The sequence below is a fragment of the Ricinus communis genome, chromosome 6 (assembly GCF_019578655.1).
Source record: "Ricinus communis isolate WT05 ecotype wild-type chromosome 6, ASM1957865v1, whole genome shotgun sequence".
NCBI lineage: Eukaryota > Viridiplantae > Streptophyta > Magnoliopsida > Malpighiales > Euphorbiaceae > Ricinus > Ricinus communis.
The window spans coordinates 25,506,952-25,530,816 of NC_063261.1; the positions used below are offsets into that span (position 1 = coordinate 25,506,952).

Consider the following 23,865-nt stretch of genomic DNA (forward strand, 5'->3'; position numbering starts at 1 on the left):
AATTGCAATCACATTCTTAAACAATCTGTTTTGCAATTCAGTCACTTACAAATATAATAATTCATTTAATATTCAAATACAAACTATTAAAATATATATTACTGCTAGCATAAAAATATTTTACAGATGGCAATCATTAAAATAAATAAATTTACAAACTTTATGTAGTACTAAAATATAAGTCCAAAATTAGCAAATGAATTTTATTACTTCCCCTCAAAATTAGCAATCCACATTTAATCTTGGCATAAGGGACTCACCAATCTCAGGATCTTGAATAATTTCTACAATAAAAGTAAAAAATTACGTTAATAAAACTTAATAGTATCAACAATAAACAAACATATGTAAGAAGTAAAGAAATGTTACCTGACTCTATGCTTTCAATATCCTCTATTGATTCTTCTAGTTAGATAGGTTTATTTGAACTTCTAAGCCAATCTTGACAACAAATGAGGACCTCCACTGTTGTAGGAAGTAAATAATTTTTATATTGATCTAGAGTTCGTCCTCCAATACTAAATGCAGATTCAGAGACTACTGTTGAAGTTTGGATAGCCAATACATCGCGTCCAACCTTGGATAAGATAAGATAGACTACTGTTGTAGCTTTGGAAGCCTCCCTTCTTATAGACTTAGCCCGTGCTAAGCCCTTATGCTTCAATGGTGCACCATTTGGCACGAGTGGGGGCACGGCCATGCTGACTAACACGGCTTGGTGTTGCCGCCCGTGATGCCTTCGGAAGCCGTGATGAACGGCTAAAATCCCCCAAGTCTTCATGTGTCTTTTTCACTTTCCACCATGCTAAGATATCGAAATCAATGGTAAATTTTTCTGTAAATTCTTCAAAGTACCTATCTAACTCAGATATCTTAGACAAATTCTGCTGCGCTTCTTCCTCTAAAAAGAACTCATCAATCTCTTCTTCTGTTTCCGTATTACTTAGCCCACTATTATATGCAGATTTCTCTGAGCTCCTTACAACCTCACCCATATATAATTGATCCTCAATTATCTTGTATTCATTCACCATCAACTCTAAAGCTGTTTTCACCATTTTTTCCAAATTTTTTGCCTCATTTTCACCATAATAAATGGTATACTTAACTTTCAAGTACTTTAATTTGCACCTAGGATCCAAAACAGCAGCTACAAATAACATAACATTCATTTTATCTAAAGAACCCCAATATTTATCAAATTTATCTTGCATTTCAATGGTCATTTCACTTAGCTCACTATCCCTAACTTTGTTAAAAGATATTTTAATAATTTTTTTTTTCAAGTTTTCTATGATCCTTTAAAAAAAAAATTTATAAAAATAATTTGATATAATTTTAATATTTTAATATTAATTTATAATATTTTAAAGTTAATAAATTAATTATTTCTAAATATTTAATTTTTTAAGTTTTATTAGTACAATAATATAAAAATTATTTTTTAAAAATTTATTTATTAATTTTAATATTTATATAAATTAATACTTTTAGTATAATTAATATTATTATTTTTAAATAAAAATATTATATAATTAAAAATCAATTTATTAATAAATATAGTATAAATAATATTATATTTATATACTAATATCTTTTTATAATTTTTACTAATTTATATAACTTTTTATTAAATTAAGTAATTTTTAATTAACTTGTCAAAAATTTTTAGATAGTAAATAAATTTTAAATCTAGTACTATAGTATGTATACTAGATTACTAATATCGATATACTATGTGACATATTAATATATATAACTTATATTTTTTATAGAGTATAGAATATATTATAATATTATAGTTATTTTTAATATGTATTATTTTTTTTATTTTGATAATAATTGCTTGAATTATATAAATGATAAATATAAAATAATTTTTTATAGAGTATAAAGTATTTTATAATATTATAGTTATTTTTAATATGTATTATTTATACAATATAAATAATTATTAATAAATATATGTAAAAAGTTCGGTTCTACGGTTTGATCTGGACCAGTACAAGCCAAATCGGTTTTGGTACGGTTTTTACTAAAGAACCAGTATCATACCGTAATAGTAAAAAAATTCGGATCAGTTCAATTTGGTTATAAAAACTTTCGGTTATTTCGGTTCTGTTATTTTTCGGTACGGTTATTCGGTTCGGGCGGGAATCACCGAGATTCATGCTCAGCTCTAGTGGTGGTAGATTGGCTGAATATGATTTATTTACATATTACGAAAAAAATAAAAAATATAAAAACAACAGAAAGTTAAGCTTTTCTATTTTAAGAATTTATTTAATTAATTTTAAAGTGGATTTTTTTTACATGCACCTCACATAGTGCAATTTTGGATTAATTATCCCTTAAGTAAAAATTGTGGATCTATTTTGCTAGAAAAGTTGAAATGGGACTTAATTGACCCTTTGATTTAAGTTTCGGGGGGCACACTGACCTTTTATCCCATTTTAAATGGTAGCTGAGAAAGCAATATAAATCTGGAGTTGGACTATTGAATATCTAACTATATTAAAACTCTTGAGATAATATATTATCATTTGTAAAAGTCTGGTCTAATACAGTTTGAATTAGTCAATTAACTTTGAATAATATTGGAGCTTTTATGAACTAAAATTTGTAAAACTTATTCTTAGAATAAGTTTTCATTAATTCTAATTAATATTTTTAAAAATGATACTTCTCTTGACTACATATTTTATAGTCTTGCCAAACAATAACTAGTTTTATTTATTTTTTAAATACTAATTTGATTTAGATTTTAAATGTAATATTGAATAACCAAGTCAAAAAAATAAAAATAGAAATTGTAGCGGTGTGAATTAGTGCATCTTATAATTGATAGTTACTACACTAAGAGCATTTTTAATAAATTTTTAAATCATGCTTCTTTTCTGTTAGAGGGAGTAGACTTCTAAAAGACTCTTTAATTCATCATTTTGCTCTAAAATGACTTAAGAGTCACATCCTCTCACTTTAAATTTAAGGATGGAGAAGTGGTTCTTAAGTATATTTTATAATTTTTTTTTCTTTAAGAGTCACATTCTCTTTTCTTATTCATTTTATTTATTTATTTTAATAATAAAAAATTAACTAGAGTATAAAATAGGAAGTATTACTGGAATGTATATACATTTCAAGACAAATTAAAACAGAGAGTCAATTATTTATAATTTAATAAAGAAACAAATAGAAAGCATTATTAGAGATGCAATAGAGTTCATTTTTAGTAATTTCTTTTTAGTATATTTTGGTATGAGAATATTACTTAAATAGAAATATAGAAACATAATAAAAAATATTTCAATATTTCAAGTACGCATATTATACATTGTCAAAATATTAAAAGTTTCTACAGAACATTTGTTTATAATAAATTTTTTTTATTAGTAGCAAAAAAGGGTTTGTGAATAGATACATGTATGTTGTGTTTAGTTGAAATCTATAAAATTTAATAAATTTATTTGCAAATCTAAGGTTTGTGTACCTTAATAAAGTGAAAACTAATTTAAAGTTCAAATAATCAAAATTTTATGAAATTGATTATAGCTAAAATAAATTCTAACTAAATAGATAGAATTCATTAGTTTGTCAATATATTTTATAATACCAAAATATTTCTGTTAATTTTATCATTTTTATTTTACTTTTTTTCTTATATTTTTTTTTCAAAACGAAATAAATTTTCTAATAGATTTCAATTAAATATTTGAGAAATAAATTTTCTCATATATTTCAATTAAAGATAATACTTAATATAGAAGCAAAGTAATTTTTGCAAAGGTTAGTGGAGAGTCTCTAGGTAATACCACATGTATATTAAAAATAATGGGAAGTAGGTGAAAGGTTTGAGGTAGATAAGAGACCCTGCATCTGCATCTGCATCGAGTAGGATAAGTGTTTATAAAATTTATAATATACTAGTCATTTATTTATGAATTTTATAATTATTATTATTTTAATTCTAAAATTTAGTTTATAAATAAAATTTAATATTTTATTATTATTTATGATATTTTAAAAAATAATAATAAATTAAATATTTTTAATTATTTTTAGAAAACTAATTTATTAGTTAATATAATATTAAATATATAATTAAAAAATTTCTAGAAATAAAATTATTTTCTAATTAGGAAACTAATTTGTTAGCTAATATAATATTAAAAATATAATTAAATAATTTTTTTTAGAATTAGAATATAACATACTAATTAATAAATTAATAAAATGGTCAAATGTATCTCTGAACTTTAACCGTTTAGTCGGTTTAATTTTAATTTTTTATTTAGTCTAATAAATATCTGAATTTTTCTTTTATAATATTTTAACACTTTTGACATGTGTTTTCATTCAATATGTCCACATAAATATTACAAAAGAATAAAGTTTATATGCATGTTAGGTTAAATTAAAAGATACATGTGTTTAAATATTAAAAAAATAAAATTGAGGTGTCTGTTAAATTAAATTGAAAGTTAAAGTTAAACTGACTAATGTGTACAAGTTTGGGAGTACATATATATAATTAGTCTAATAAAAATAATCATAAAGTTATACATAAATTTGAATTTCATGTGTTAAAAATAAATACATATGGTAAAATGAAAAAAAAATTGTCATAATAGTGACACATATCAGAAGAATTTTCTTATATACACATACGAAGGAGGAGAAATTTTTGAACGACTGAAACACCCTTATAGCTAATCAATAATTATTAACTTTATTCTATCCTAATTCTATATGTAATTAATTTATTTCTAAACCTAATAGAATTAATAAGTAATAAATCTATTTCAGTCCTAATGCTATTATAATTTTATATACATTTATAATCCTATAAGAAATTAATGAATTACTATACGGTAAAAAATATTTATAAAATACCTAAATATGTTTAATTGGTGTATCTAAAGTTAAAACCTGCAAGTGCACAAATCGAAATATAGTAAAGAAATAAAACGCTCTAAGGTCGATCTCTCAATAAACTTGTAGCAAATTTCATTTTATAAACTAACTATCAAACAATTAAAAAGTATATTTGTATACTCTAAGTCAAGATTTTGAGAAAATAGAGTTTATAAGTAAAATAATCGAACAATAAAAGTAAATATGCAGATATTTATGATTTAAGAAAGTTGTATGAGAAATACAGTAATTAGTCTCGCCAACTATTTTGTATTACTTTTGTTAAAACAATAAATATAAATTAGCAAATGAGAGGTGATGTTCCTTTTTTCGTTAATTACTCAAGCTAATGGAATAATTAAAATTTCTTATATCAACATAGAATGAAGTAAAGATGATGTTTCTAATACAACAAACTATATGATGGTCAAACAACAATCATAATTGAAACTAATAAGATATATCAATAAAGAAATCATTCATCAAATACAAAAGTAGAAAACTCAGCTAAATACCAAAAAAAAAAAAAAAAACTAGCCTAACATCTCTAATCCCACGATCATGGCAATTAAATAGTTAAATATAGAAAACAATAAGAAAGTAAAAATTCCCTCGAGATTCATAATTTTTTCAAAGCAAGAAGATGATTTATCCTCACTCTTCAATCATAAAAGCTTACTTTGATCTTAAAAGAACTAAAAAACAAAAAAGCTTTCTTCAAGTGTTTATGAAAAACTATAAAGAATTGCAGAGACAAAAATATTAGCTAGATGCATATGGGAGATATAACAAATAACAGACATGAGTCTTCTTCTCTCTAAAGATAAGTCTATTTAAATATAAGTCTATAAAATATTTTTATCTCTACTAATTATTATCACATAATAATTTTTAATATAAATCATAATAAAAATACAAACGATTAAGATATCCTCCAGGTAAACAATAGAATTCGGCCAATACAGTAAATATTAGGTCCACATGTCTCAATCTTGGGTCTTGACGGCAAAACCTTTATTAAGTCATTTTCCAATGTATTTTGCCCATAAATTTTCTTCTTAGCTCTGAAACTGGACAATTAAACTTAAATGGGATACAAATACATATATTTACCAAATTATACATAAAATATATATCTTTAAAGCCTTAAAATATCATAAAAAAATTAGATATAATTTGGGCCTATTATTAATAAATATTATATTATATACTGATTTATCAAATATATTTATATAATAATTTATTTGTACATAACGCACATTATGAGTAATATATATACAATAAAGTCTCTCTATATTAATACTCTATATAAGAATAATATCTACATAGTGATAAAAAATTATAGTCTCAATTTGAGCCGGTTAGAAATAGAAATAAACTTTATAATATAATAATTATAAGTCCCATCTTATAAAAATATTCCTATATATAGTAATATTTGTATCTATAACTTTAAAAAATACATATTATGCTATATTTTGTCTTAGTGTAGTACTATTTTATATCATCAATCTTATTTGTATAATTATGTTTTATCAATCTCATAAATGAAATCATATGTCACCTGCAATTAATTTATTATACGGATAACGTTGTAGCATCTTATTAAGAATCTCTCTTTCACCCAAATCAATTGAAATTGTGTTACAATAGATTACTTTATGCTGTCGCAATATTCCAAATCATCCGCACAAGATGAAAAGAAAGGTTCATAATAACTTCTATTTGTCCATAAAGAGAGGAATAAATATGTGAAGATACATAATAGTACATCAAACCTTAGGATGATCCTCACATTCATATAAAAATACATTATCTTCCTCAAAGAAAATACATAAAAACCATGAGGAATGAATATTATCCTAGATTTCAATGATTTTGCATTTAACTGCCTGCTCAACTCTACATTTTTTGGGTTGAAAGTAAAATAAGTTTACTATTGCACGGAGCTAGCAATTGCCACTAAAACTTAAAAGACAGTAAGTCAGCCTATGGATGCAGTAAGACTACACATATTTTCCTCTGTATTTTGGTTTTAGTTCTTTGAATGCCTTTGAATCACCAATTCCATTTATTTGAGAATCAGCTGGACTAAAAACAGAAGAATGTAGATTACCCTCTTCTAACCACTTTAAATGGTTCTCCTTGAACTCCAAGTGTTTTAATCTTGCTGCTTCAGCAATTTCATCAGTATATCGGCCAATCTTCACCATGGTAAGTAGTACTCGGCTATAACGTGAGCTCAGGATCTGTTCCGAAGAAGCAACCAATTTAAGACATGGGTGCTCTGGAAATTGAACTTGAACAGTATCGTCTTCTCTCAATACAGGATAAAAGCATACAAGCCTGCCCCCCATTACAAGCATCCTAGCTGCAAGGTCAAGTAAATCATGTATGCACTCTGCTAAACTGTAAGGGGCAGTTGAAGGTATGTGGTCAGTTCGCTTGTCATCAGGAACAGTGTAAGGGCCCACAGCTCCCTTCAGCAATTTTCGGCCACCAGATTTTCGTCCCCCAGCACGAACCCCATAAGGAGGGTCACAGATTATAGCATCAAATATCTATTTTATAAAAGAAATAATGAGAATACCAGGCAAGAGATGCAGAAAACATAATGATGAAACCAGTTTAGTTCCACTTATCTAATTGTAAGAAAAGCTTTACAATCCAAAAATTGTCATCTTAAAGTAGAATAGAAGGTAAAAAAAAAAAAAAAAAACCTTGCAAACATTTCATATGAATCATACATCATAAGCTAAGTCTAAAATGACCTAGCAAGTTCAACTTAATTAAAAGAGATAGCAACCCCCAAGAGTCCAGTATTTGATAGCTCAATTACAAATTGATCCTACCCTTTTCTCGACCGGCCATGCTTTGGTACTTCTACGACTGCTCATCATTCCTCAAATAAAATCTCCCTCTTCCACCCAAGTCCTCTACCAACCAGCTAATCTCAGCTAGAATTTCTCTAAAACAGAATACTATCTATTAAAATTTGATGTTGCACCCAAAGGAACACCAATTTGGCAAATAGGGTATAATCCCTCTCTGCACCTCAAATGCATCCACATGGCACCCCATCTCCTAGTGACCTAAGGTCTATCTTTTAGGATAAGCTTTTGATGCACTTGAGCAAAATCAAATATATAAATTATTTTGGTTTAAATCTTAATCATGACATTCATAATCAAGAATTAAATCAAAATAATCCCCAAATATGGTTTTCTAAAAATATGAAGAGGAGTCTACTCAGAGGTTTGTGTTTAGTATAATTTTGTATTGGCTAATAAAGAACATGAATGGAGAACTTCACCATCCTGACCTTTTTCCTTTGTTCTCCTTGATATTATTTAGATTTAGAAGATACCTTATGTCATATTTTCAAATTCTTTCATTCTCTTCTTCCAATAAATTCGTCTTTTATATAAAGAAAGTTATCTGCCATCCATAAAATAAAGCATGCATCAAAATGCATGTCTTCATTCCATTGAACATGGAAAAATGATTGGGAGATGCAAAGATTAGTAACCTAGTTGGTAAATTGTAATGCCACTAGTATGATAAAACATTTCATCCAACTTTAACAGTTGACGTATATAATGGATGCTCTAATATTGTTAAGTTTAAAAGGAATGAAAAATAGCTGTTCCATGTACTAGGCAGAAAATTCCAATTCAAGGAAGCCCTTTCAAAATTTTAAAATAAGAGAAAGAAGAGAAAAAACTATATACAAAGCAACTAAAGAGCGTTTACAAAAGATTACCTCTTTTAATCCAGAACGCCAAGGAGGAAGGTTATTGTCCGCCCTTAAAAGGCCAATTGGTGAAGGTAATCCATACTGCAAATTAGCACTAAAATTCATTATATAGTTTTACAAAGAAGCCTTAAATTCAGGCTGCATTGGAAGGCTTAATTCTAATCAGTGTTAGATTTGATGTGTTAGTTTAAGACATGTTACTATGTTACAATGTTTAGAATATTTAAGTTTTCTTTGGTTGCACCAAAGCAGAAACATCTGCTGCCACTGGAGTGCCTTTCCCGCAATATACGTTGTCTATATATTGATATCAGATAATGCATTGTATCTGAAAACTTGTTGAGGGATGAATTTGGGAGGCAAGGTGTTATTTCATATCATCTTTAAACTTTGATTGAAGTGTCTTTCTGTTCTTCCTTCTAGACAATTCAAATCTTGATATTCAGTTTTATGTATGAAGCCAAAAGTTCAAATCTTTGCATTTCAAATTCGCTAAATGCCAAGATCGTGATACGACTAGCTAAAACTGTAGGAAGAGAAAATAGTTATGCTGTTAGTCAATGTTTCATATATAATAACAGTTTTGAGGGGCAAAGACCACTAAAATGAATATGTTTCAAATGTTAAAGTTCACCTGCTTGAAATTGCTCCAAACATTACAATCAGGTCCACGTCCATCACGTACTACCCTAATGTCAATATCAGCACCCTGAACAAAGACAAGTTGTTATTAAAACGGGCAAACAGTTTGCATGAGTTTTCAATTACAAGATTCAAAATAAGTCAGAGTAAGACAAAAAAGAAAGAAATGAAATTCAAACCATTGTCATTGATCCAAAGTGAGCTGCAGCAATAAGAATGCTTCCAGTGCCAGTAAAAGGGTCATAGACAAGTTTTCCTGGTGTGACCAATGCCTGATTAGCCATTAAGAAAGCCATTTCTGCATCCATGGCTGTTGGCCCAAGATAGTTGCGGCTTTTTAACTGATAAGTTGGTATGAGCTTCCTATCGGCACCACCAACCTCCCGTCCAAAAAAGATTCTTCTTTGCACAACTGGTGGCAGCCCATTATTAACTCCATAATCATCTGTTTCCATGAGCCAGAACTTGTGATCCGGGTTCTTTAAATTAACTCGACCCTATAACAGTAGTCAAATCAAGAATCAAAATCCCACGTTTATGAACTGAATTGAAGTATGAGATCCTAAAGAGAAGTAAGAAAGAAGGCAAGGAAGAACTAAGAAAGGATTAGTAACTCCTTACAACAGCAACATACTACTTTAAAGTCCTTTGGCAAATCCTGCTAGTGCTAATACATGTGAAATAGTATTCTATTGTCCTTTAAAGCAAATTAAATCATTAGATGCAAATTCTAGCCTATGTGTATTGTTTGGAATAAATCATGCACAAGAGTTCAAATGATTTAATTCTTGAAAAATCATGTCATTCTACGACATGATATCATTTCATTCAAATGCTCTGTTGTTTTAAAGTTGAAAGAATTGAATTATAGCAACTATTGGATTTTTTCTTCAAACACAGAAATTGACCAAGTACAATTGAGTTCTTTCATTTCTAGACTTTCAAGACACACTCACAATATCAAAAGCATATATATATATCCAAAACACACCTTGAAAGGGATATAAGATAGCCCTTTAATACGATCATTTTGCTCTTGGAAACTAATCACCTTTCCAAAGCTATCAACAGTAATCTTAAATGTAGTTTCAGAACTCAGATATGGTAATTTTCTGTCATCTGGGTATCTCAATATTGCCTCTTTCAATTCCTCATAGTCACTTCCTTCTCCCCAAACTTCATACATTCCCTTTACAAGTATACCTAACAAACAACCAGCCATTGTAACTCAACTATTAAAACATAAGTCCATTATATTGATACCCATTTCAAAAGTTAAAAAATTCAATTTATATCCAGTTCAAAAGCTAACAAATTTAATTGATACCCAGTTCAAAAGCTAACAAATCCAAATGCACACACATCATTGAAATCATCTCCAGCAATAGTCTTTTAAAAAAAAACCAAGAATAAGGAGAAAAAGAAAAAACTAACTTCGATTGGCAATGTTTCGAGCTATATCTTCATTGGGAAGATTGACAAAGTGAAAAGGAGAATCAGGATGGTGATATTGGGGAAGCTTCCATTCTAATGATGATTCTGAAACTCCAAAAAGTTGAGAAAGTGACTCTACTTCTGGTTTTCTGTAATCTAACAATCTGTGGTAAAATACGCATAAGTACCACATTTCTTTTTTCTTTTAATTTCTGGTTCTTCTTATTGTGCTAATTTAATTTGGTTTTCTAGTAGTAGTAGTAGTGGAAGAGAGAGAGCAAAGACAATAACAGTTGAGGCGCAAGCAAAACCCTATACCCTTTTCTCAGAGAGACCACACTATACAACTACACAAGTAAACCAGACTTGTACGTACAAGCCGTCTGTAGCACCTTTCTATATGATTTGATGAATTAATTTCAGAAAACAAAAAAACAGCTTTGTTATGTTCAATTCAATCTCTACCTTTTCCTTTAATTTAAATACCAATAGCTTAATATAATTTTGGTATTTGATAAATAAATCTTTATGGAAAGAACACTTTTTTTATTATTTGGAAAAAATATTAAAAAAAAATATTTTGATTAGAATAGAGATTTTAAAATAGTAATAAAAATTTGGCAATCTGAACCAGTTCATTGACTGGTTAAGGTATTCAATTCGAACATGCTAACCGAATCCATTTAAACTCACTTTTTTTTTTCAAAATCAATTTAGCGACTAATTCTTACTTATATTGGGTATATATACGACAGACGAATAGAAAAACAATACATATAAATGTTTGTTTTATATTTTAGGAGTGGATGATTGACATATATTTAATTATTTGAATCTAATAAATATATATTAATTATTTATTCGATTTTATGTATAGGTGGGAACATACACCTAGACTAAATAAAAAAATTTCCAAACTATTCAACCCCATTTTTCTTTTCTTTTTTTCTCTTTCTCTATATATATATATATATAAGTTTAGATCGAACCTATCCCATTTTTACAGTGCGAGTGTTGGTTGTTCACGGACTAGCTGTACCTACCCTTTCTTTTTTGAGGTCAATATCAGCAATGCAGTTCATCCAACGAGAAACCTAATCCAGTGAGTCATATAACAAGCCTTGGTGTGTTGGTTTTTTTTAAGTCCACGTGTGTTAAAAGAAGTCAAGGGCTACTGATCATACAACAAATGAACGTGGTTAGAAAGATTGCACATCGATCTTCTGTACCGAAAGCTATTCGTGCTGCGGAATGAAGACAAATCGCCTTGGAGTGAATTCCTGCCTCCCTAAGCTCATGATGAAAGTCATTCTCATTCTGCTTTCATGTTCATCCTTACTAACATCCCATACAAAAAATGAAATTTTTTTTATGGTATGGATTTTCTCAATCACCTTAACAAAGGAGGTGGACTTCAACCAAGCCAGCCTCAAGGTTGGTTACTGAAGACAGTGGTTATTGAATGTTCAAATGTTGTGATTAGCGATGGAAGTAATATACAATATAATAAGTTTACTAGGAATTTTAAAAATAAAAAAATGTTCACTGGCATCCCTAACCTTCATTCGAGAACCCACTTTCCATAAAGCTCCCATGGTGTGTTTTATTGCTTCAATATTAAAGGATCGGGTGGATAACACCTTTCCCATTATACATATATATATATATATATAACAGAAGAAGAAAAAGTAAAATAGGAAGCCACATAGGAAAAACATATTCCTATAAATTTAGATAAATAAATTTATTAAGAAGTAGGAAATTATTTTAAAAAGTAAATACAATTTTAAAAAAAGGTATTTTTAATATCAAATTTCTATAGTAAATATCATCAAGTCTCTTCTTTCGGTACTTTATCTTAAACAAAAATAAAATAAAATCATCCAATAATATATAATTTAAAATTTAAATTAATAACTCTATTTTATAATTAAAAGTATTTCTAGAGTAAATGTAATCAATTCCTCTCTTTTACTGCTTTTTCTCAAATAAAGACAAGATAAAATCATTCATAACATATAATATTAAAATATAGGATAAGATTCAAAAAACTATCATATAATTTGACGCTTTTACACTTTACCCTAAAATTTAAGTTTATAGCTCTATCTTATTATCAAAAATTTCTATTGTGGCTATGGACATATAGGGCTGAGCATGAATTTCAATTTTTCTAAACTGAACTGAAGAATTGTTCTAAAAAATATCAAAACTGAAATAATCAAAAAAAATTTTGTACCAAACTGTAGCAAACCAAATTTATTTCACTATTATAGTATGATATTAGTTCTTTAGTGATAACCGAACCAGAACCGTACCAAGACCGAACCATATTGTACCGATATAAGATCGAACCATATAACCAATTTTAATATATTTTTATTGAATATATATATGTGTATATAAAATTTCCAATATATATGAAAAAGATTTTATTCTATATATGACTTAATTATTTATTATTTTTTTATTAAGTATAAGTGTTAGTAGTTAATTATTATAAATTTTAGTTTCAACAATGTACACTTTGTTCAAAATATTATAATTTCTTGTTGAACAAGTTGCTTCTAGTGATATTATTTTACAGCTTTTTATGCAGATTATTTAATTAAAAAATTATTAATTTTTATCGAACAAGCTACTTTTGGTGGTATTATCTTACAACTTTTTGTGCTAATTATTTTGTTTGAACATGTTGTAATTTTTTTTAAACAGGTTGCAAATATTATTGTTTTTGCTAGTTCTACTTTATTTTTTAAAATTAGAAATATTCTATATTCTATTATATTATATATAAAATTCTATTATATTCTATATAAAATGTATATATATATATTACAACTATTAATTTATGAGTACTAACTGGCACGAATAACCAACTCGTACCGAACCAAATAATTAATTTAATATGGTTTAATGTTGTTTATACGATACCATTTTAAAAGAAGCAAAGTTTGGTACGATACCAGTTTTCTAGCGATGGCTGTCCCGGATGTTCCGTGCTCAGCCCAATCAAAAGGTAACTCTAGCAACAATGATTATTTATCCTCTATTATTCGAGGTTGGTTCTCTGGTATTAGTCCAAAATGGCTAGATATGGTCATTCCTTTAATTCATTTCCTGTTTATGATTTACTTGTGATTTTAATTCTGAGTTTTTATTTATATATGTATTAAAGTATGTAAATAAACTTTACGTTTTATAATGTAATCAGTCTCCACCATTGGATTGCTAATAATGATTATATATCAGCAATAAAGTCATCTTGCTCTCTTTTCAATGCAAATATTGTAATTGTATTTCGAGTATATCAACTTTGAGATTATATTTGTTTCCATCAATATTTATATAGTCTCTTCTTTTCTCCCCTTAATTTGATAATATTAATTATTTGATCAATGAGTATTTTACAATTTATAGGAATTTACTCTTTTTTTGTGTTTCTTTTAAATATTATAACTCTATCTTATCATTAAAAAATTTATCTAATATAGAAGTGTGAATATTTAAATTTTTACACATACACGCATCTTTATATAATTTATAAAATATTTTACTTAGTTATCTTATTTTTTTATTTTTACTATATAGAATTTATTGAGTAATATTACGTATCTTCTAATTATATATATTTTAAATAAAAAATTATTAAATTTCTAATATTTTGAACAAATTTAAACTCTCAAAATATTATAAAAGTAGAGGATTAACAAACACATTTACTTGGAAATTCTCATATTAGTTAATATATTTATTTATTATCTAAATATAATAACAAATATATTATCCGCACAAAGAGCGCAGTTATCAAATCTAAGCTATCATTAAAGCTTCAACCATGATTTAATAGTTCGGGGGTTTATTATTAAGGAGGGACTCCAATTCAATAAAAAAAATTTCTTTATCATTTTTTTAAGCTTAATTACTAAATAAATAATTTGTTTTACATTTATTCTTAAATCTAACATATAATTTTTATTTTTAGAAAAATCAGTAATATATTTTGAAATTAATTTAATTTTAACTTCTGAAAGAATTATCAACTAAAATTTAGTAATTGAATTATAATTTTTGATAATAGAAAAGAGAAATTAAATCAATATTAAAATTACTTTCCTATTATTAGACACTTGAGAGAAATTATGTTTCTTTATAATTTTTTATTCTTAAGGTGCAAGTGGATATGGATTCTGCTATTGTGGTGTGATTGGCTAAATAAGAAACCGATTTGTCTTAATATTCATGCTAATTTAGTAGCTGCTTGTCATGACCTTCTTAGTAAGGATCGGACTCTTACTATTGGGCAAGTATATAGAGAAAGTAATTGGGTAGCTGATTTCCTTGCTAATATGCCGTTGACAAAGACGTTGGGTATCATGAGATCAATGTTGTGCCTCAAGAGCTTAATCTGCTGAACCAAGACTGTGTCACGGGTTAGGAATGTGAGAGCTATGTAATTTGCTTTTGTTATGTTTTCTTCTTTTGTGTTCTCCTTTGGCTTTTGCCCTCCTCAGTATCCAAAAAAAATGTCATTTTAACTATTAAAACAAATAATAAAGGAAAATAAAACTAGTAAGAAATGAATAAAAGATTAGATTGTTTAAATTTTCTTTTGAATTCTAATAAAGATGAGTGAAATATAAAGAAAAATATAGTAAAAGAATGCCATTTTCTTATTATGGAATTATTCAATGTTATCTGAATTTATTATTATTATTATTATTGGAGTTATAGCCCACGCCATGTCAAAATACGTTCCAAGATTGAAAAATAAGAATTTACGTACTAGACTTTAAAGCAAAAGGTGGAAAACTTGGAAGTGCGAATTGATTTAGTAATTAACCCTTTTTATTAACAATATATGCATGGAATGGAAGTAAGTTCAAATCATAATGTAACCTGGCTCTAAACAGAAGTGATTGGCCTGTTTCTTATTATATATACTTATAAGAAAGCATGCTTTCCAACTTGAGTTACTTAAATCGAGGAGATAAGCAAGCTTTGAGTGCACGCTTCATTGATATGGTGATCTCATATTTCTCTGTCAAATCAACTTCTTCCCCATCCGGTGGCGACCACTCGAAATGCCAGACCAAATTGGCTACGATGTATGTCAAATGAAGCATTGCCACCCCATTACCAGGGCAAATTCTCCTTCCTGCACCAAATGGCATCATTTTAATCTCTCCTTTTCCTGTTATATCAAAACTATCATCTTCACTAGTATCATCGCTTTTCAAGAGTCTTTCAGGCTTGAACTCTAATGGATGTTCCCAAACATTTGGATCTCTCCCTATATCTGGTATCAAGAAGTTCACTGCAGTGCCTTTGGGTAAAGTGTAGCCACCCAATTCTACATCTTCCGTCACTGCATGCGGCGTGGCCGGAGCATATCCTGGCGGATGGCGCCGTAAACCTTCAAGAATCACCGCTCGCAAGTACGGCATCTTTTGCAAATCATCTTCTTGAACCCATTGATTTTCTTGCCCTAGAACTGCTTTCATTTCTTCATAGACCTTGGCTTGAACAGATGGGTACTTAACTATGCATGCCATGATCCATTGCAATGCACTAGTTGTTGAATCGGTTCCTGCAGTGATAAATTCACTGCACAAACCCACTATATGGTTTTCTGCAAGAGTCCCCTCCTCTCCCGGAAGCTGAAAATCTAGCAATGTATCAACGTAGGAAAGGCTTTCTTGATTTTTCCTTGCGCTAATTTCTTGCTTTCTTGATCTTACCATGAAGAGGAAAACATTGTTACAATTAATCATAGCGTTATTGAGCTCATTCCATAGCTTTCTGAAGAAGAACTTCCCCAACTTTGGCATGATAAAGAACAATTTCATTCGCTGGTAGCTCAAGAAAGACTCCTTTTGTGCAACTTCAATTTCTTTCATTTGATTGTCATCAATATTATCTCCAAAACACAGGAGAACCAACAAGGAGAATATTGCATACCGAAAATGTTCCGCTACATAGATAGCCTTGTTATCCTTAGAATCATGTTCAAGACCTGCAATTAAATTGTCTAAAACTCGCTTTCGAGCATGTGAAAAGGACTTGAGCTGAGAAGGATGGAGAACTCCCCCTGTAAGGTTACGCCTCAGGGCACGCCAAGTCGATCCATAAGGAGAATTACTAATGATTTTCCAGGAATGGCTAGCAGTCAGGTTGTGAATGGATTTAGGGCGATCGGCGAATGTGGCCCCATTCAGGACGAGAGCTTGGTGGACAAGAGTGTTGTTGGTGATAAAAATGGTGGGGCTAGAACCAAGATGAACGGTGATAAGAGGCCCATATTTCCGGCGTAGGTTAGAGATGATGGGTCCGAATTCAAAAAATGATTTTCGTAGGAAAACAAAGCTGGCCAAGAAGGCAATTCTTGAAGGTCCTGGTGGGAGATGCTTGGTGGTGGATTTTGAGGATGGAAGAAGAAGAGAGAGGAGTGGTTTGAGCAAGAGACACAGGCAAATAGATAAAAAGAAGATAAAGAGTTCCATATCTTTATGCATGTGTATCTATTTGTGCCACCCTTCTGCAACAATTTATAGAAACGTTTGAAGACTGTGTGCTAAAATATTAAACAATTGTTTGTAGATTTTGGACGGTAGAATCAGGCCACCAAATGCCTTGAACATCTTTTTTTTTTTTTTCCCTTCGATTTTCCACCAATTAATTTAACATATCTGTAATTGCTTACCTCATTTGTTGCATCATTCAACTCTCCAATGTTGTTCGTAAAAAAAAAAAAAAAAGAACTCTCCAATGTTGGTTTAAATCCATTGATAGTACCTAATTTCTGGAATTCATTTCGAAAAAGGCTCTGAATTTTAATTTTTTTCTTTTTAATCACCAAAGTTCTATTTTCATGTCATAGGAAAGCCACCCTTCCTTATTTTGCTGAAATGGTGACAAAGAAACATTCTTCGAAAAGGAATATCTCAATTTATATTCTTCAAATGACATGCCATTTCAGTGGCCAACTATATCACTTTGTAAAGGTAGCTTGTATGGTATTCATATTTTGAAATTCATTTCAGAAATTTACCACTTTTTTTTTATATCTTTTTAGTAAATGAAGCCTAGAAAAAAAAAAATCATTTATAAAGTGTGATTAGTTGAACTACATATTTAGTTCACAATTGGGTCATACAAGATTCATATTTTATTTAAAATCAACATGGTATTCAACTTTTAATACTTCCTCCAGCATATGTCAATTGAGTAGAATGTAAAAAGGAAACTCACAATTTAAAATCATATTAGATTCTTTCTGTGATTTGTAAAAGTAAATTCAGTGATTATTTAAAATAAGATTATTTTATTTTATTTTGAGCACCATAGATTTAAATTATAATAAATATTATCTATTAAAATTTATACATATAGGTGACTGGTAACTTATTAAATCCTTCTATAATCTTATTTTTATTAAACTACTTGTGAAAAAATAAATGATATTATGAAAATATGCTTATTTGTAAGAAATCTAATGATTTATGAAAAAAATTAATAAATTTATTAAAAATACTAAATCTTTTTATAATCACGAATTTATTATTAAATTATGAGAAATGATAATCTTTTTCATATTTTTCATAAATTATAATAATTTTTTATAAATCTTACTATCCAAAAGAATTAAGGATATTATAAAAATATGATTATTTTTTTGAAATTTAATGAGTTATGAAAAATCAGCAGATTTAAGAAATTTACTAATTTTATTTCATAATCATAAAAATTTATTGCTAAATTATAAAAATTAATAATTTTTTCATTAAATTATAATAATTTTTTTATAAATCTTACTACATGTAGAAAAATAAATAATATTACTAAAATATGATTACTTTTATGAAATTTAGTAATTTACGAAGAAATTGGTAAACTTATGAAAAATACTAAATTTTTTCATACTCAAGTTTATTGCTATATTATGAAAAATGACAATCATTTTCATATTTTATTTTAATTATAATAATTTTTAAATTTTTTAAAAATATATACATTTTTATTTTGTTACTTTAGCATACTCTTTTATAATTGATAACCTTACAGGTAAATAAAATAAATATTTTTTTTAATTATATAAAATAAATTATTTAATAGAATTTTATTAATTATTTAAAATAAAATATGATTACTTTATTTTAAAAAATAATTATAGAATTCTACAGTAGATTAATTCGTGGTCGTTAATTTTTTTTATTAATCGGCTGTTAACTTAAAAGAAAACGACGTATATGTCCTTTAATTAATATTTTTATCCTATTTTGACATTTTACTGAGTAAACACCAAAATCACTTCTTCTTTTTCTTTTCATGCACGCCATCTTCTTCACAACACCGAGAAGACAAGACAGGGGAAAAAGAGGAGAGCGATTTCAGTGACGGAAGGGTACCCATGGATTCAGAGCATCAAAATGAACTCAGCAACGATGGATTTGTTCGCATTAGGCGACAATAGACAACAAACATGGAGGAGAAGTACGTTGTTTGGTTTTCTTAGTAACCAAACAACTTTAAGATGCCCAGAGGTATAAATAGGAGGATTGCATTGTGCTGGAGTAGATTGAGCTCTCTGTGCCTAGAGACACAATCATAGATGATGAGGGAAAACTATAGTTATAATTCAAATGCCAGAAGTTTACTTAAATCACTTGCAACAAAAATTTCGGCATGGGAGAAGAGTGTGACTAAGGTCAAAAAGCTGGATGATCACTGCAACAACCCTCAGATCACATATACTAGCCCGAGAAACTTTTTGTAGATGCAATTAAAGTGCAGGACCCAAGAAAAATCATAAGCCATATCATACAAAAATATAACTCAACTAATATACATCATCCTCCATTATAATATGATTTATTGTTTGATGAACACCAACAGTAACATGCATGTCAAGTTGCTTTTAATGAGCAGGCAGGCAGAACAAGTAAACTATAAATCATAAGCCATATTATAAAGTTTGTTACCACCTAGACTTCATCTATAAATGACATAGCTGCTAAGATAACTTGAAGTATGAAGAACATAATTGGAATAATCTTGTCGTTTTGGCAAAATCACAAAGTGTGACCTCCTTGTTAAAAAAAAAAAAAAAAATCAGTAACTATAAAGAAATAAATTGAAATTTGATATACTTTTTAAAACAAATCCTAAAGTTTGAGTACCACTTAGACAGTTAATCAGTACAATATTATATTTTTGCTTGAGGTATCATTGAGCTCAGATTAGGAAAAATATAGACCGCCAAATGCCATGAAATTATTTATTTATAATTAATTCTGGCCAAGATTCTAAAGTAAAGTGGAGACCAAATCTATACCATTAGCTTATCTTTTCTATAATAAGAGCGAAATTTTATTTCTAATATAATCCTTAAATACGTCGAAAAATAAACCTAATCAAATTTAACCGTAAGTGAGAGAAACCAAAATACATCGATGCTACAAAGAAAGAAATGAAACTTATGTTTAGAAAAGAAAAATATTTTTGTATTTATTATTAATTTACTCGAGGGAAATATTTTTATTTAAATCTAATATATATACGAAGGTTTTATATTTTATTATTGAATAATTGATATATATTTTATTATTTAAAATTAATAAATATGTATTTAATGATTACAGGTTAGAACTATGGAATAATTTTCCTTGATATCGCTGTGGGAAACCCATTGCATTAGGTGGCAATTCACTTTCAAGCTACTTTCTTTGCTGCATAAAGTTACTCTCTTCTTTCAGATTTCATAAATTTTTAGTAGGTCCAAAAAAATTGGCTTCGTCACCCTTTTCTTTTCTTTTTTTCTAATCATTTCTAATATTTTTATATTTTTTTTGTTGTTTGAATTCAAGGCTCAATTTCAAACTTCAAATATTGATAAATGTCGCAATTGGTTAATTTATTATCACCTTATTATAAATCACACAAATCTGTTGTAAATATAGTTCTTTTATTTATTTATCAAAAGGCTAAATATAGTTAAATATGTAGTCAATATTTGACCCTTTTGTTTATTGCATGAGAAAGGAAGAAAGATTAACCACTTTTGACAATTTTAAGTTGGATGATTTTTTTAACTGATTTCTAGATACTAGAAGGACTTGCGTATAGTTTGAGTGCTGCTATGGTGTCGTTTTTAAGCTTAAGATAAACAAGAAGAGATTAGTTGAAGACCCTTGACTAACTAATCACAAAAGCTTCACTTGTCATCTTCATATTTATAATCTCTACAAGCATTCCAACATCACCATAATTAACTCCAAATTTTTCAAAAGCTTCATAAGATTGCATTTGAATGGAAGGATTTGACATCAAGAATATATTAAGAATTTTTCTTTTGAATAATGTGTTAAAAATATGGGCTAGTCAAGGGAAAATGAGGGTCATGTGTTTTTCCTTGTATGGACCGCCCTTCCGTCTTTTGGAACTTGGGAGAGTTGCTCAACTAACTATCTATCTATCTTAGAAATCTCTATTTATGGGTGTTATGGTGGCAAATTATGCTAATGTTAAAATAAAATAGATTGAATTGATAAAAAGAATCTTGTAGTTTGTATTTATTATCAAATTTATGAAGTAATATTTAAATTTTAAAATTTGAGTATCATAGTTTAACATTGAATTTGTAACACCCTTAGTTGTAATAATAATAATTTTATATATATATAAAAAAAAAAAAACTCTCTTTTTCCCTCCCTCCTCCTTTTCCTTCTTCTCCTTCCTTCTCTCTCAGCTTCTTCCTTCATTTCACTTCCGCGAGATCTGCAGTTCCTCCTCCCAAGACAAGGGCAAACAGGGGCGCGCAGAGCGAGGAGGAAGACGGCTGCATGAGCAAAAGGAAGAAGACAATGACGGGAGAGGAGAAGGCACGTCATCAGGAAGGAATTTTGGTGAGTGAATTTTTGGCAGGATCAGAATTGGCCCTTCTTGTGTGGAAACCCTTGGTTTTGTCGGCAGGTTGGTGAGGTGGCATGTAAGTTGGACTTGCCGCCAAGTATTAGTAAGGTTCTCTGAGGTTAAATCTAGTTGTTTGTAAGTCTGAGTTGAGGAAGTGTATTTTCGATCTTTGCTCGTGTTGGATCCTCAGTGTGCGGAAGCAAGTGAAGATTTGGTTTCCGAGAAGTAGTAGATGAGGATAGCGGATTTTCAGGTTCGCCAGTTTTATTTAAAGGTTTTATTGATGAGTCTTGTGGTTTATTTCTGCCGAGGAAAAGTTTCCGAGAAGCCGGGTTGGAGATGAGAGGTTCCTAATTAGTTTCAGTCGTAAGTGAAGCCCCTTTTCTTTTAAAATTCGAGGTCGAATTTTTTTTTTTAAGGGGGGGAGAATGTAACACCCGGAATTTTTATATATTTAATAATGAGTTTTTATTTAAGTTAATTTTAGAAATTCTTGGTTTAATTGTGTCTATTGGGTTATATTGAGTATTTGATGATTTTTGTGAGTTAAAAAAAAATTGTCTGTCAGTTTGCCTGCCTCGTATTTTGTGCTGTGTGGCGGAGTCGGGAAATAGTGAAGTTTGGGGAGTCGACTCCCGTTGTTTAAATTGTTGGATATTTGGAGTGTTTTTCTGGCAGGTCCTGGACCCGTTTTTACGGGGGGTAATGTTCGTGTTGTAGGGAGGTTCTGGGATTTTGATGAGAATTCTCCCGAGTCGAGATTCTTAGACAGTCAGTCCTAGGAGTCTAGACCTAGGATTAATGATCGATTGTCTCAGCGTATTGATAAATTGTTTTCCGTGATTAGATGATCTGTCTGTTCGGCTCGCTCCTACCGAGGCACCGGAGCAGAGCTAGGAGGTCGCCAAACCTGTGAGTTAAAGTCATTTAATCATTGCACTATTGCTAAGTCTGATTTAATATGCTATTTTGAAAGTTCATGCATAATATGATTATTAGTATCGTAAAATAAATGATTTCACTTGATTATTAATATTTGAAATAATATAAATATTATTATTAGTATGTTATAATAAGATAAATGTTATTATTTTTCCCTCACAAATTTCACGCTGTTTTACCTTAAATCTTTAATCTTTATTTCGATATGTGTTGGTTGAGTTCATCAGATAATAATATTTATTATATGTGATGATTGCGAATTGGGAAATGTGGCTTGTAGAACATGTGGGTTACATCGTGCCGTCTTGTAATGATCATGGATATAAGGTTATTATGGATTTATGCATACGATCGAGCTTGCTCTCTGGGCTGAGTTCAGTTGATTGCCGGAGTTAAGGTCCCTGATCGAGCAATGCTCTCTGGGCGCCGGCTTATTTGGAATTCAAGTGTTCAGGCTGGAGGTAAGGACCCTGATCGAGCTTGCTCTCTGGGCGCCAGACCTGTTGGATTAAGAGAGCCGAAAGGCTATTAGAATTTGGGGTTAGGGTTCTACTGAGCCACTCGTCCCGTAAAAGTAAAAATATATTTTTATTTATTCATTTATTTATTTATTATGGTATGATTATAATATGGATTTGCGGGTTGGTAAGGCTTACTACGGGTTTCGGTGGCCTTAAGCCTACCCATTCCCTAGTGCCGGTCACGGGCCCCCAAGGTGGGTCGTGACAAAGTTGGTATCAGAGCCTTACTAATAATTTTATATATATATAAAAAAAATAAAAATAAAAAACTCTCTCTTTCCCTCCCTCCTCCTTTTCCTTCCTCCCTTCTCCTCTCCCTCTCGCCGACTGCCTTCTTCCCCACCGCCCACGTGCCGCCCGCCCGCCTTCCTCCCTTCCCGCCTCAGCAGCTCTCCTTCCCTTTCCTCCCTTCCGCTGTCAAGAACAAGGGCCTTCGCCGCTCCCCTCTTGGCGTGTTTTGAGATCGGCATCGGAAACGAGTTCCTCACCCCCGAAAACCGGAAGCAACCCTCCTCCGTCGGAAAATCCTTGCCGGCCTTGGAAAGTGTCGCGTGAGCAGCCGACTTTCCGGCCCCGATCCGCCCCGGCCCACTTTCCGCCAAAACTCTTGTACTCCGGACTCCCACTTGAGCTTCAGGCGCCCAGATTTGAATTCACACCATTGGCGGGACGGCCCGGACCCAGTGTTTTCCTGGACGCTGAATATTTTAATTTTAACTCGGTATAATTTTATTAGACTCGAAA

The 23,865-nt window shown here is 29.7% G+C and overlaps 2 protein-coding genes across 2 annotated transcripts; both read right to left on the reverse strand.

The window, feature by feature from the left end:
• Positions 1 to 6,610: 6,610 nt before the first annotated feature.
• On the reverse strand, positions 6,611 to 11,147 carry LOC8280808 (tRNA (guanine(10)-N2)-methyltransferase homolog). Its single transcript, XM_015728544.3, has 6 exons — positions 10,748 to 11,147; positions 10,305 to 10,516; positions 9,493 to 9,810; positions 9,306 to 9,380; positions 8,678 to 8,752; positions 6,611 to 7,475 (listed from the first exon to the last, which is right to left on the reverse strand). The coding sequence occupies exons 1-6, from the start codon at positions 10,938 to 10,940 to the stop codon at positions 6,921 to 6,923; spliced, it is 1,428 nt and encodes a 475-aa protein (XP_015584030.3). The 5' UTR covers positions 10,941 to 11,147; the 3' UTR covers positions 6,611 to 6,920.
• A 4,426-nt stretch (positions 11,148 to 15,573) lies between these two features.
• LOC8280807 (cytochrome P450 89A2) lies at positions 15,574 to 17,353 on the reverse strand. Its single transcript, XM_015728545.3, has one exon. The coding sequence runs from the start codon at positions 17,260 to 17,262 to the stop codon at positions 15,721 to 15,723; it is 1,542 nt and encodes a 513-aa protein (XP_015584031.3). The 5' UTR covers positions 17,263 to 17,353; the 3' UTR covers positions 15,574 to 15,720.
• Between the last annotated feature and the right edge of the window lie 6,512 nt (positions 17,354 to 23,865).